The sequence below is a fragment of the Phodopus roborovskii genome, unplaced genomic scaffold (genome assembly GCF_943737965.1).
Source record: "Phodopus roborovskii unplaced genomic scaffold, PHOROB, whole genome shotgun sequence".
In the NCBI taxonomy this organism is placed as follows: Eukaryota; Metazoa; Chordata; class Mammalia; order Rodentia; family Cricetidae; genus Phodopus; species Phodopus roborovskii.
In genome coordinates, this window is record NW_026126480.1 from 41077101 (window position 1) to 41092025 (window position 14925).

The 14925-nt window shown below is 41.5% G+C and overlaps 1 protein-coding gene across 1 annotated transcript in view; it reads left to right on the forward strand.

Moving 5' to 3' along the window:
• Positions 1–6273: 6273 nt before the first annotated feature.
• The window catches only part of Zranb1 (zinc finger RANBP2-type containing 1), a 59902-nt gene continuing 51250 nt past the window's right edge, over positions 6274–14925 (forward strand). The window contains exons 1-2 of the mRNA XM_051192128.1: positions 6274–6717; positions 6768–6888. Coding sequence (XP_051048085.1) covers positions 6274–6717; positions 6768–6888 — 565 coding nt within the window. The remainder of the gene's footprint in view (positions 6718–6767; positions 6889–14925) is intronic.

Below are 14925 nucleotides of genomic sequence, written 5' to 3' on the forward strand. Positions count from 1 at the left end.
TCACGTTTGTGTGGCAAGTGCTTTACCTTTTTTTTTTTTTTGAGACGGGATGTTCTCATTGTACAACCTGGAACATTCTATGTAGATCAGGATTGAATTCATAGAGATCCATCTATCTCTGCCTCCCAAATGCTGGGACCAATATTCATGCACTACCACACAGGCCAGAATTACTTTTTAATTGAAATATATGCATTTACTTATTGACTGAAAGAGGGAGAAAATGATAGCAAGTGAGCATGGCTCATTGTGTGTGTGTAGGTTAGAGGACATCTTGCAGGAGCCAGTTCTCTTCTTCCACCATGTGGGTCCTGGAGATTGAATCAGATTAGTCAGTCTTGGTGGCAAGTGCTTTTGTTGAGCCATCTTGTCAGGTCCTGGAATTAATACTGTTACCATCAGTATTGTTGTTTTTCAAGACAGGATCTCTCTGTGCAGCCCTGGCTATCTTGGAAATTGAAACTCACAGAGATTTGCCTGTCTCTGCCTCTTGAATGCTGGGACCAAAGGCTTGTGCCACCACTGCTTTACTATTTTTTAAAATGCATTACAAGGAAACCACCTAAATATTAGTTAAAAACTAATATTTAAAAATATTTTTAAAAAACTGCAATATTTGCTGGGCAGTGGTGGTGCATGCCTTTAACCCCAGCACTCTGAAGGCAGAGGCAGGTGGATCTCTTTGCGTTTGAGGCAAGCTTGGTCTACAGAGTGAATTCCAGGTCAGGCTCCAAAGTTACAGAGAAAACCTGTCTGAAACTTTGGAGGCTGTCCTGGAACTAGTTCTTGCAGACCATGCTGGTCTCAAACTCACAGAAATCTGCCTGTCTCTGCCTCTGATCCCATGCTGGGATTAGGCATGAGCCTCGAAAAACAAAACAAAAAAGTCCCTGTAATATTCATTCATGCGATTCAATGACATATTATATGGCAAGACCCAGTAGCAGGTCATATGGCCACCACGGCTTTGTAGCTGTGAACATAAATCATATTTTGAGGTAGCCTCAACCATAAAATAACCTCAGACAGAATCTATGTTTCTAGGTGCCAAGCCTTTGGTCTATTAATGATATTATGGTTGATAATTGTGCTGATAAGTGACATAAATACTACATCTTGTTTGATCAAGATGTATTTTCTTCCCATCTAAGTTCAGGATCCACTAGAGGGCATGAAGATGCTTGGATTAGGTACTGTTCCCATCTAGCCTGTTACCCCATTCAGAGACAGCCTTCTTTGAGTCTACCTTGCCTTTTTTTTTTTTTTTGCCAAAACAGGATTTCTTTGTGCAGTTTTGGGGCCTATCTTGGAACTTGGTCAGTAGACCAGGCTGGCCTCAAATTTACAGAGATCCTCCTGCCTCTGCCTCCTGAGTGCTGGGATTAAAGGCATGCACCACTACCGCCTGGCTCCACCTTGCCAATTCTTGATACAGTGCCTGCTCTAGATTCTTTAATAACCACTGCCTCCTTAAATAAAAGACCAAGCAAACATAGTGGTGCTAACCAAGTACTTGTGAGGGCTGCAAGGACTTTCTCAAGCTTTCATGCATAATAGACAAGATATCGTCTACTGAGCTGCACTCACTTAAAAAGAAGCAATAAAATAGCAACGATTCTCTCACAACTCAATGAGTCTAGTTTATATGGATACCTGGCCAAAGAGTTATTAGAAGCATTCTTAGTCTAGCTGCCGGTGCTTTGTTCCTGTTGTTGCAGGAAACCCAGAGAAGACACACCAAAGCTGTGTGCCAGGAAGCTGCTTATTGGCTACATGCCATAAAGCCCAGAAGACATTAGTCCAAAAATAGGTCGACCCCGCCTAATACCCTGAGATTGGGATTTTTTATACATGTAAAATTGGTGTCCTCTTTCTATATAACTATATATTCTGATTGGGTGTTTTAAACTACTAGACAGAGATGGCTAAAATGAGAAGGAGAGGAGGAGAGAAGGAGCTCTAGGGGAAATATATGGTCAGTCTTTATGTATGAGAGTACATGCCAACTAGCATGTATGCCTGGGCTGGACCTTGACCAATCCACATGGCTGTTACTTGTTGCTCTTTCTCTCAGTCCTCTAGGGCTTCCTTTCCCCTACCACACTATGACTATTAATGTCTGCCTATTAGGTGAGGCTTGTTGCAGTACAGTCGAAGACTGTCAGAGGTACCAGTAGGAAGATTTATGTATGATGTATATGTGTGTATGAACATTCACGTGAGTAAAGGTATGTACATGTCATGACTCAAGAGGAGGCCAGTGGAAAACTTCAGGTGTTGGCCCTCACCTTCCACTTAGAGGATCCCTTTGTTATCTGCCTCTGCATATGCCATGCTAGCTGGACTATGAACTTCTCTTCCTCACATCTGGCCTTGAACGTACACATGTGTGATAGCACATCCAGTTTTAAGTAGGTTTTGGGTATTTGAACTCAGGTCTTCACGCTTGTGTGGCAAGTGCCTTTATTGCCCACCAACCCATCTTCCCAGCCCTAAATAAGCTATATTTTGTGTGGTTTTCACAAATTTATTTTGTCTGCTCACAGGAGATTTTATTTTCTGTGCAGGTTTGTGGCTGACATCCAGAAAGGTTATTGGAAGGTACTAGTTTCCCCAAAAGCAGTGTCATTTGTTACAGATGTCAACATGCAACAAAAGACTGCTCTGAATTTGACTTCCCTCTGGCCCTCCAACAATTCCCCTTCCACCTTCTCTCCTTTGTTTGCAAAAGTGCAAAGATATGCTGAAAACAAAAACTTTCCCTGGGCCTAGTCCCTCACTGTGGCTGTCCCTTTATTTCCTGCCTTCCTCTCATGGCCAAACTCCTGGATGGTAGTCTGTAAACCCATGAATGGCTTTAGCTTTTGAAACTTGGCATCTCTCCTCATCATCCTGCTGAGAACTGTTCTTTATAAGGCCAGGGAGGCTGTTTGTCAAATACACTGACCTGTTCACTGTTCTAATCTTCAAAATCTGCATACTCAATACTACTTTGAAGCACACCTGCAGCTTCCAGAATGTAGCACATGCTGCAATGTCCACCTTTCTATTTATTCTTTTTTCTCTGTTGGCAGTTTTCTTTCTTTCCTACTTCTGGGACTTCCATAGTAACTACTCTTGACACCTCTGTTGTTTGTGTCCAGGATCAGCCTGGTATATTTCCTAGCTTCTAAACAAGTTCCTGATGCATTCTTCTGAGGGCTGGATCTGTATACAACTGATTTGAGGAGGGCTTCTCCCCACATCTAGTTCCTCCTGTGAATTCCAATGTTGTTCATACCACAGTCATGTGCGGTCCTCTCACTTCTGATTCTTTCTTATTGCTCCAGTTTCAGGTACTGGGAAACCATAAATAGAACGGTTTTAAACAAAACCTTTTTCCAGTGAGCCTCATCACTCATTGCATTCCACTTCTGTCCCTCCTTTCCACTCCCGAGGCCACTCAGGTTTTAGCTCCTTGTCTCTCAATTGTTTTTCCCTGTTCTCATTTCTATAGTTTCCCCCTCATCTGTAACAGACATTCCAGGAAGGTAGTTCTCATATCACACCTTATCATGTGAAAACTCTTTTGGTGGCTGGGCATGGTGGTACATACCTGACTCCTAGCCCTTGGGAGGCAAAGGCAGAGGTCCCTGTGAGTTAAGAGGCCGGTCTGGTCTAAATAACAAATTCTAGATTAGTCAGGGCTATAATTCGAGACCCTGTCACAACTCCCCCCTCAAAAAATTTATTTCTAATTATGTGTGTGGGCATGTGCACATGAATGCAGGTGTTCCTGGAGTCCAGAAGAGCTGGAGTTACATGTGGTTGTGAGCTGCCCAACATGTGTCCTGGGAACTGGGCTCCAGCCCTCTTAACTTTGGAACCATGTCTCCAGTCCAAACTTTCTACTATTAATAGAACTAAGTAGAAATCCTCAAATGGAAAACAAGACAGAAAACAAATGCAAAACATGATAAGATTGTATTTTCTACAGGTATCTCAGGAAACACCTAACAGAAAAGGTACAATAACATTGATCCTATTCATTACCATGGTGGCCCTAAGAAATATATTACTTCATTCTTTAAATGGATTATTTCTCAAACCACAAATATACCTAAGAAAATGGTAGTTTGATCTTTGCCAAATAGCACAAATCACAAATAGCAAGAGTCAAGTCTTTTAAAAGTTTGTTGTTGTTGTTGTTTTGAGATAGGGTTTCTTTGTATAACAGCCCTGGCTGTCCTGGAACTCTCTTTGTAGACCAGGCTGGCCTTGAACTCACAGAGATCCACCTGCCTCTGCCTCTGCCTCCTGAGTGCTGGGATTAAAGGCCTGTGCCACCACCACCCGGCTGTAGTTATTTTTGACTTAGCTTCTTTCTGTGCTATAGTTCTTGCCACTAGAATGAGCCTTTCTTACTTTGTGTGCTTATTCCTTGGTGCACAGGTTTTCAATAGACATTTCAGTTGAATTATAAAACTTCCTCTAAATCATACTGCTTTTTCTTACTATGATAACATCCAACTCATCATGTGACTGATGCTCAATAGTAGGTAAAATGCTCTGAAGCTTGATTCAGAAAGGGGAAGCTGGAAGTATTCAAAAGCACTTAAAGAAAGTATTTCCAAAGTGTTAGTCGTACTATTGTTCTTACATAATAATGTGGTGTGTGATTCAATAAATAAATTAATTACATCCTCAAGAATGTGTTGTTTTATAGGCAAAAGGCTATTTCTGTTTAAACTGAATTTATGGAGTTCTTGAGCAAGATGGAGGTTTTTGAAGGCAATGGCTATGGAGAGGATGCACCCTAATGGTTGTGGAAGATGTTAGTGAGGGGAAATTATACAAGGTGTTATTCTTTCCTGGCCACAGAGCAGTTGTATGTATATCTTAAATAGCATTTTATTAAAGAACTCAGAATACCTCAGACAGCTTTACAAAGTGAGTTCCTACCCAAATTTGGAAACATCAAACTTCAAGTAACTGGTCATCCTCTTATACCTGATATATCCAACACAGCTACTAAATGCCCTCCCAGAGTGCTGTAATTTCCCTTCAACAGTACTATTTAAACATTTTTATCTATTTAGTTTTCTTCTTTTTTTTTTTTTTTTTTTTTTTTTTTTTTTTTTTTTCTGAGACAGGGTCTCTCTGTGAAGCTTTGGAGCCTGTCCTGGAACTAGCTTTGTAGACCAGGCTGGCCTCGAACTCACAGAGACAGGTGGATCTCTGTGAGTGCTGGGATTAAAGGTGAGTCATCAATGCCCAGCTTAACATTTTTATTTTTAATTATGTGTGTCTGTGTGTTTGTGCAAGTGAATGTGGGTGCTGATGGTACAAGAGGACCCATTGAAGCCATTGAAGCGGCTGCTGGGAACTGAACTCGGGTTCTTTGAAAGAGCAGAGTGCTCTTAAATGCCGGCCATTTCTCCAGACTCCATATTATTATTATTAAATTACATTTGCTTATTGTATATGTAGCTCTGAGAATAACTTCTGGGAGTTCTCTTGTTCCACTATGTAGGTAGTGGGAATGGAACTCAGGTCGTTAAGCTTGGTACCTTTACTCACTGAACCATCTCTTGGGTCTTCAACATATTACTTTTTTTTTTTTTAAGATTTATTTATTGTTTATACAGTGTTCTGCCTGCAGTATGTCTGCACAGCAGATCTCATTAGAGATGGTTGTGAGCCACCATGTGATTGCTGGGAATTGAACTCAGGACTTCTAGAAGAGTAGTCAGCGCTCTTAACCTCTGAGCTCTCTCTCTAGCCCCTCAACACATTACGTGAGAAATACGCACTCTACCGCTGAGCAACCCCATACCACATTACTTCTAAATCAACTTACACTTTGAAAAAGTTTGAGTATAAAAGGGTAGTGACACACCTTAAGTCCAGCACTCGGGAGGCTGAGGCAGAAGGTTCAAGAGTTCATTCAGGGTCAGTCTCAGCTGTTTAGTGGGGTTAGAAGCAGGCAGTACAAGAGACCCCCGTATGAAATAAATAAATAGGGAAAATGATGTAAAGGAAGCAGAGCTTGTAATCCCAGTACTCTCTGGGAGGCTGAGGTAGAAAGATTAATTAGGAGTTGCAGGCCAGCTTTAGCGACAGAATGAGAGCCTGTTTCAAAATACTGACATTTAAAAAAAGAAAGGAAAAAGGTTTTAAACTGCCTAAGGAACCTCGAAGCAGCCTCCTAGTTCGCCAGCAGTTCACTTCTGAGATGCAAGACACGCGTTTGACTCAAAGATCTGGCGACTCTGCCACAGAAACGAGTGCTCCATGGCATCCCGTGTACCTGCTTCCTGCCTTTCAAAAGCATCCGGCACCTGCTCTTTAGGACACTCGCCAACGCCGAGGACGCGTCGCGGGAGCGCGCGCGCCGCGGCCTCACAATCAGGATGCACGCTGCTGACGTCACGGCCGTGGCCCTCCTCCTGCGCCCGGAAAGAGGCAGCTGTCTATTGGCTGGGCCTCCGGCGGCCTCGGAACCAATCACAGGACGCCGAGCAGCAAGGTCCAGTCCCTGACGTTGTGCGGTCGCCGCGGGGTTTATTTAGCTCTAGGGTCCTGACCGCCGCCATTCGGAGTCCTCAGCGCCCGAGGCCGTCCCACGTCCGCTCCGCCCCTGCCCCCGAGCCGCGGCCCCCGCCTCCGCGCCGCCTCTCCGCCCCTCCGGCCGCTGGGAGCCGCGCGCGGGCCCGCGGAGAACATGCCCTGACTGAGGCGGGAGGGCGGAGGCGGCAGCAGCGGGGTGGGCGGCGGCGCCGAGGGAGGCGGAGAGGGGCCGGACTCGGCTCGTCGCCGCGGGCCGTGCGGGAGTCGCTGCCGCCGCCGCCGCCGCCGCGGCCGCTGGGCGCCGCGCGTCATACGGGGAGGAGGAGCCGCGGCCGCCAGGTAACCGGGCCAGGGCTGGGGGCGCCGCTCCACAGGCCCCTCGCGGGTTGGTCGCGGCCTGACGGGGCCTCGCGGGGCCCAGGTAGCCGAGCCTCCGGGTGGCAGCCTTGCGGGAAAGCGCATCGCAGGCCCGGGACTGCCGGCAGCCGCGCGTCCATCTTGGGCTTCCCGGCGCGGGGACAGCCCGGGGGCTGAGGGAGAGTGGCCCGCCCGGCTTGTTTACCGACCTGAGTTGACCGCGGTCGGCTGCCTGGCTGGCTCTGCCCTTCTGCCCGCCGCATTCCGGCGACTGGGGTTCCTCCCGAGTCCGAGTGTGTGCGTCCTGTGCCCACTCCCCTGTAGGCCGTAAACACCCGGATTCGTCGCTTTAAGTTGGTGCTGGTCTCCAAACTTGTATGGTGGTCCCTTGTTCGCTTTCTCTTCGCCTCGCAGTGGCCTCCCGTTGTTGCCATTTTTAAGCAAATCAGGGTGAGAGTTGAAGCTTCGGGTGGCGATGGGTACCTGGAACTCCGCTTCTGGTAACGATCACTTAGTGCAACTACCTTGTGTTTTTCTTGTTGTTTTGTTTTTCTACTCAGATTAGGCCGGTCGTTGCACAGACAAAAGAGTTGTAATACTTGTTTTAAGCGCCGGGGACAGGCAGTTTAGGTTAAGCAGGAAGTTTGAACCCGCCCATTATCTTGGAGAAACACTGGTGTTTTGAAACCACCTTGCTTAGAATTTTGTATCTCAGCCCTCGATTTCCCCTTTCGGTTACCCCCTGACTCACTGTTATAAGTGCCTCGTACTGCTCCCAGTGTTTGGTCTCACCGTACGTTTGACCCTTGATGATGTTAATAAACGTGATGTACAAATACTTCGAAGTGTTATATAATGAATGGTTCCTCCACCCTGTGGGCTCTCATTTAGTTGACTTTCTGTCAACTTTTGAAGCATCCATGGTACTTTTGTTGATTAAACATGGGTGACTTGGTATATGTAGAGAAGTCAGGGGAGGCCCAAGTAAGGGTTTGACGGGGGCCATTAGAAAGTCCTGTGAAGCAGGGCGGTGGTGGCACATGCCTTTAATCCCAGCACTCTGAGAGGCAGAGGCAGGCGGAAGTCTGTGAGTTCGAGGCCAACGTGGTCTACAAGAGCTAGTTCTAGGACAGGCTCAAGCTACACAGAGAAACCCTGGATCCTGTTAATTATTAGTTTTAATTAAATGAAGTAATTATAAAATATATTTAGAAGCCTCTCTTGATTTTGGGGTTCTTAAAATAGTCTCATTAACGTTTTGTAACTTTTTATTGGTTTGTGAGGGGTTAAAATGTCTCAGTAATGACATTTTACTTTTTCTGGAGAGAACGTTATTTGGTGAATGCTTTGGGAGGTTTTTATTTGTTGCTTTTTTTTAAACACCTTTTATTAATGCTGTTCAGCGTTGGGACACTTATTTATTTACTCTTGAAATGTATTTTGGATAGCATGATGAACTTATTCATGGTAGTGTATTTTAAGCTAATGGCCCTGATCCAGATCAGTGTACTGATGGGGTGATGGCATATTGCTTTTAAAGATTGAGGGTTAAACCTGGCATGGTGGTGAATGCCTTTAGTCTCAGCATTCTAGAGGCAGGGCCAGGTGGATCTCTGAGTTCTGGACCAGACTGGTCCACAGATAGAGTTCCAAGACAGGACTACACAGAGAAAACATGTCTACCTCAAAATAAATAAATAAATAAATAAACAAACTCTGAGGATTAACATAATTCAGTTGTACAACATTTGAGGTAAATTGATTCATGTGTAATTGACACAGTGAGAGCCATTCCATGTATTTTTATTTATATTGCTTTTATAAAGTTTAAACTTTGAAGTAAATGTAGTTGCAAAAGTAGGATGCTCTTTGTTTGTTTGTTTCTTTTTTTGGTTTCTCTTTATTGCTTTAGAATCTGTCCTAGAACTACCTCTGTAGACCAGGTTGGCCTCGAACTCACAGAGATCCACCTGCCTCTGCCTCCCGAGTGCAGGGACTAAAGGCATGGGTCTCTATCGCCCAGCAGATGCTAACTTTTTATGTAACATGGTTCGGGTTTTTATTTAAACATTTTTCTCCAGATTTGTGGTAATTTATTTGAAATAACTGTGCCCCACTTATGCCTTGGGTAAATTATATTTTGTGTATTTAAACACACATCTTACCACAATATATAAGCCTACAGAAATTAATGAAAACAATTCGAACTCCTTTATGCTGCTCAAATTTATCAGTAGTCTGGTGTTGATATATTTTTTAGTCTTAAATTTTTTTTCTTCTTCCCTTAGTGAAACTCAGTCCAGCCAAACTTAAATTTTGTGTTCCTTTGAAGTCTCTTGTCTTGGTCTTTATTTAATCCACTCTTTCTGCTTTCATGGTTCTTACTGTGGGCCAACTTAAGTGCTGTCTCCAAGAACCCTCTTGAAGCTGGGCGGTGGTGGCACATGCCTTTTATCCTAGCTCTTCGGATGAAGAGGTGTGAGATTGAGGCCAGCCTAGTCTATAAGGGGAATTCAGGACAGCCAGGACTACAAAGAGAAACCCTGTCTTGAAAAACAAAACAACAACAAAAAGAACCCCCTTAAGAACTTAACCTGGAGGGATATATTTGCTCTTATTTTGTGTGAAACTTTCTATCTTTTTTTCCCCTTAATCTGTGGCAATGTAGATTTCTTATTACAATTTCTGCTTCCCAACTGTATTTTTAAGGATCAGATAAATGAGTTTGTGTCTATGAAGACAATACAGTTGGACCTGAAAATATGGTCTGGCAAAGTATTTCTGGTTATGAGGTGTTCCAGGATATATAGTTTACATTTGTTCTACTATTGGAGTTTCTAGGATTTTTGGTGACTTAACAAGACAAAATATTTGAAACTATGATCATGTCTTAAAAAAGACTTAATATGTTTACATCTGTTAGCACTTTTTTTTTTCAAAACTAGTACAAAGTGTTGGTATTTTTCCAATGACTATGTTATATTATTCAAATGAAAATCTCTGGTTTCCTTCATAGTGTCTGAGGCAGTTACTTGGCTTTGGATTTGGTACTAGTGACAAGAAGGGTAGCCATTCGGTATTTGTATGCAGATGACATGGGAAGGCGCAATACTCTAGCTTCAGTTTGTATTTCGAACCTCAGATGCTGATGGTATGTATAATTGATCAAAAGGCCAATGAAGCAGGGGAATGTGTGATGAGCTAGAATGTTTACCTAACAAGTACAAGGCCCTAAATCGATCCCCAGTACCATAAAAATAATAAATAGTTAAGCTTTAGCTTCATTAAATACAAAGAGAAATAACACAAAAGCAAAGAATTGAAGTGATTTGTTTAAAACAAAACAACAAAAAAACCCACAGCCATTATATACTGTCTTCTGAATTCCAGTCGCAGTGTGTTATTACAGCTTAATATGCAGCACTAAATAAGGACCCTTCATCTACACAACAGGAATTTTGGCATACATCTAAAGAATGCTGCCTCAAAATAATCAGCTTATAGTTGAGAATAATTAGACTTAAAGTTCAGTAAATTTCAATATACAGTAGGAGAAATGGATAGCCACATTCAAAAAAATTAAGTTGGAACCCTGACTTCTTTCTAATATTTTATAGTTTTAGCTCTTAAATTTGTATTTATGGTCAGCCAGGCAGTGGTGGGCACATGCCTTTAAGTTCCAAGGCCAGCCTGTTCTACAGAGTGAGTTCAAGGACAGCAAGGGCTACACAGAAAAACTTTGTCTCAAAAAAGAAAAAAAAAAAAAAAGGTTATAAATGATATAAAGTAAGGGATCCAACTTAATTATTAGTAGGAATGCTAACTGATCTAGGTTTCAATCTCATTACTGGTATTGGTCTATGAAAGTGCTTTTTACAAACCAACTTGATAAGGTTATGTTAGTTTTTTTAGTATTAAACAAATATTGAACCAGTTTATTGGTCCAATTTATGTCAGATATATAATTCTTTCTATTTACTTACTTTATTTGTCATTAATATTTTTGCTATTAATAGTTTTTCATGACAGGTTTCTCCATGTAGCCCTGGCTGTCCTGGAACTTACTTAGTAAAACCTAGCTGGCCTGGAGCTTAAGAGATTCACATGCCTTTGTCTCCCAAGTGCTGGGAATAAAGGCATTCAACACCAGGCCCACTTATTTGTTTTTGTGTTTGTTTGACAGGGTCTCCATGTTTCATGGCAAGCCCAGAACTTGCTATGTAGACCAGTCCAGCCTTGAACTTAACAGAAATTTGTTTGCCTCTGTCTCCTGACTGCTGAGATTAAAGTTATCACAGTATGCCTGGCTCAGTTTTGTAGATTTGTGCTTCTATACTCATGAACCTTTTCTTTTTGTCTTCCTCCTCCTCCTTTCTTCTTTGAGATAGGATCTCATGTAGCCCTAAAACTTGGATGTAGAATGATTTCTCTTGCCTCTACCTTCCCAGTTTTTGGAATTACAGGAATAAACCATCATGCCTAGTTTATTCTGTGCTGGAGATGTAACCCATGGCCTTATTCATGTTAGGTGAGCCCTCTACCAATTTAAGCTACTTCCCCAGCTCTGTAGTACCAAACTGTTGAGAAGGCAGCATTTTACTACTTCATTTTTCTGAAGTATACTCATTTGTGGAAGTTTAGGATGAAAGGAACTTTGGTTTGTATTGTGTTGTATTTCTCACTTCTAAACCATACCTGTAAGGTGTACAATAATTTGTTTTTTCTTTTCTTTATCAGTCAGGGTCTTACTGTGTATTCCAGGCTAGTTTGGTGAATACTTTGCAGGCTGACCTAGAACTTGTGGATAGTGATCCTCCTACCTTAGCTTTCTGAGTGCTGGCTTTGTTAGGCATATGCTATCATCTCAGCTATATTGTTTTTAAAATAATTTAATATTAATTTCCAAACCCAAACTGCATGTTTTATGCTACAGTCTTTAACACTTAAAATTATTCTGTAAAATTGCAAAAACAGTGTTTTAAACATTTACTTTGAATTTGTTTACAGTCCAGCGAACAGCTTATAGACCAATGTAAGTCCCTGAACCATGATTTTCAGTAGGATTGTGTTAATAATCTCCAAAGCATTTCATTCTCCATCCATCCATCCATCCATCCATCCATCCATCCATCCATCCATCCATCCATCCATCCGTGCCTTAATTCTCAGTCTAGAATAGCTTATTGATCTATTTACCATTCCAACTCCTTATGTTGGGGGTTCAGGGACTTGTATATACTAGATAAGTGGTCTGTCACTGAACTACATCTACAGCCCTTAAAAACTCCTTATTATGAAAAATTTCAAACTTACACATAGAGACCAGGACAATAAATTCTCATGTGTTCATAACCTCATTATCAACACATGGACCAGATTGTTTCATTTCTAACTTTTTTACCCCTTCCTTGGGGATTATAATGTAAATATGTCATATAATGTAAATATATCAGTGCTGATTTCCTTCTCCCACTGGAACTAATCCAATGACAGCGGGCTTATGCCTTTGTGTCTACGTCCTATAACTTGACAGTCATATCAGCGGCTTGATCACATTCTCTTTCTATTGCCGGTTATATTATTTGGTACATTTAATTCATGGTAGTATAGTTTGTGGGCATATGAAAGCATTAGAGACAGGTTTTGATATTGCTCAGCTCTGTTACTGTAGTAACCAATTAAAATTTTTTTTTTTTTCTTTCTTTTTTTTTTTTTTTTTTTTTTTTAAAGACAGGGTCTCTCTGTGTATCCTGGCTGTCCTGGAATTTGCTCTGTAGACCAGGCTGGCTTTGAACTCACAGGGACCCACCTACCTCTGCCTCTCAAGTGAAGGGATCAAAAGCATGTGCCACCACTGCCCAGCTAGTTAAGTTTTAAAATTTGAGCTTAACTCAGTATATTACAGTGGAAATAGGGAAAATTTATTTTTTCCTTTGTCTTTGGAAATAAGGTGTTTGCAAAATAAGTTCATTGGTTTTTTTCTTTTTAAATTTAAATTTGAAATAAGGTTGTTTTACAAGTCAATCCCAGTTGCCTCACCCTCCCTGGGGAGCAGAAAGGGGATGGGCTGGGGTTTGATGGGGTAATAGGAGAAGATGGGAGGGTGAGGGAGTCTAAAGTCAGGTTGCCTATAATGTGTTGTCCCCCTACCTCCATTCCCCACCTCCATTCTAGGTACTAAATTTAATGTATTTTCTTAAAAATGAATTTCTAGGTTCTGCTTGCTTGTTCAACTTTTTAGACCTCTTTTTTTTATAGTTCTCAATCTAGAAAGGAAAACATGAATAAAATGTGTGTCACCAAGTGTTTTTTATTTTCTTAAATGATTGGGTATTGCTTGTTGGTAGTCTCAGAGGGATTTCGCTGCAAAAAACTCAGTTAATAGTTCAAGTTTGAATAGTGGGAACAGGTGACTGACTGAGCAACTGAGTATGTGTGCTTTCATATAGAAAGCCTTGATTCAATTCTGGCTGTACCATTTAGCAGATCATGATTTTCTTTTTCTTTTTCTTTTCTTTTCTTTTTTTTTTTTTTTTATGGTAGTTACTGTGCTTTGTTTCTAGTCTTTAAAATCGGCATAATAATAGTACTGAGGGGTGAACTGGTTAATATATGTAAGATGTTTCATACAATGCTTAGCAGGGTTTATTAGCTATTACTGTTTACTTGTTGAACAGGGTTAACTTTGGCAAAATTGTGAAATAGACAAAGTTGGCCTAGCTATGCACCCACTTCAGACAATTGGAACAAACAGTGCTTTCAACCTGTTGTTCTTTTGCATGATGCCCTTTGCTGTCTTTACAATGGGAAAAAAACAAAAACAAAAACAAAAATCTTCATTCTGTTCTTACTGCTTATACTATAGGAATCATTGTTTACTTTTTTTCCCCCCAAGACAAGGTTTTTCTCTGTAGCTCTGGCTGTCCTTGGAATTCACTCAGACCAGGGTGACCTGGAATTAAGAGATCTGTCTGCCTCTGTCTCCTGAGTGTTGGGATTAAAGGCATACACCATCACTTCTCAGCTTTAGATTACATTATTAAGTAACAAATTTTAAGTAATTATTATTATTATTATTATTTTTTTTTTTTTGAGATAACACTGGCTGGCATGGAGTTTTCTTTGTACACTAGGCTGGCCTTGAACTTACAGAGGTCTGCCTGCTTCTGCTTGAGTGTTGGGTATAGATATGTGTCACTACACCTGATCTTTTTATATAATTTTAATCCAAATAACTTTCAAATGAATAACAAGTTGAATTGATTTGAGAGATTGGTATTTTTGAACCAAATGGTAAATCTAAGTTGGCATTGCCATGGAATATTTCAGATATTTGCTTCAGACCTTTTCACAGCCTTGTATCATTTACTTTTATGTAAAAATTCCAGGTTTCTACCTCCTTCCCCTGTCAAACAGGTATTCCCTTTAACATATAAAAACAGCTGCTATTAGTGAGCTAGATGTACTACTTATCAAAGGCCTTCTTTTGGGTGTTTTGTAATCTGGGAGTAATCTGTTTTCAATCTCAGCAGAGAATAGACTAATGAAAGCAGTTTTGAACATTTTAAGCCTGTTTATAGTTCTTAGAAAAAAGTCTATTTTATGATTCTCAGGGTGGAATCCAGGATTTCAGGCATACTGGACTGAATTAACTCCAAGGTTTTTATTTTTACCTCAGTGAGACAGATTCTCTCTGTAGTCCTGGTTTCCTGGGACTTACTTTGTAGACCAGGCTGTACTTGAACTTACAGTGATCCACCTGCCTCTGCTTCCAGAGTTCTGGGATTATAGTGTGTGTGTTTCCTCTCCCATCTCTCTATCTGTCTATCTAATATTTGTTTGTTTGGTTTGTTAAGGCAGGGTTTCTCAGTAGCTTTGGAGCCTGTCCTGGAACTAGTTCAGACCAGGCTGGTCTTGAACTCACAGAGATCAGCTTAATCCCAACTCCCAAGACCTGGGATTAAAGTTGGATGCCACCACTGCCCCACTCCTCTTTTATTTTTAAATGCTGAATTGGCA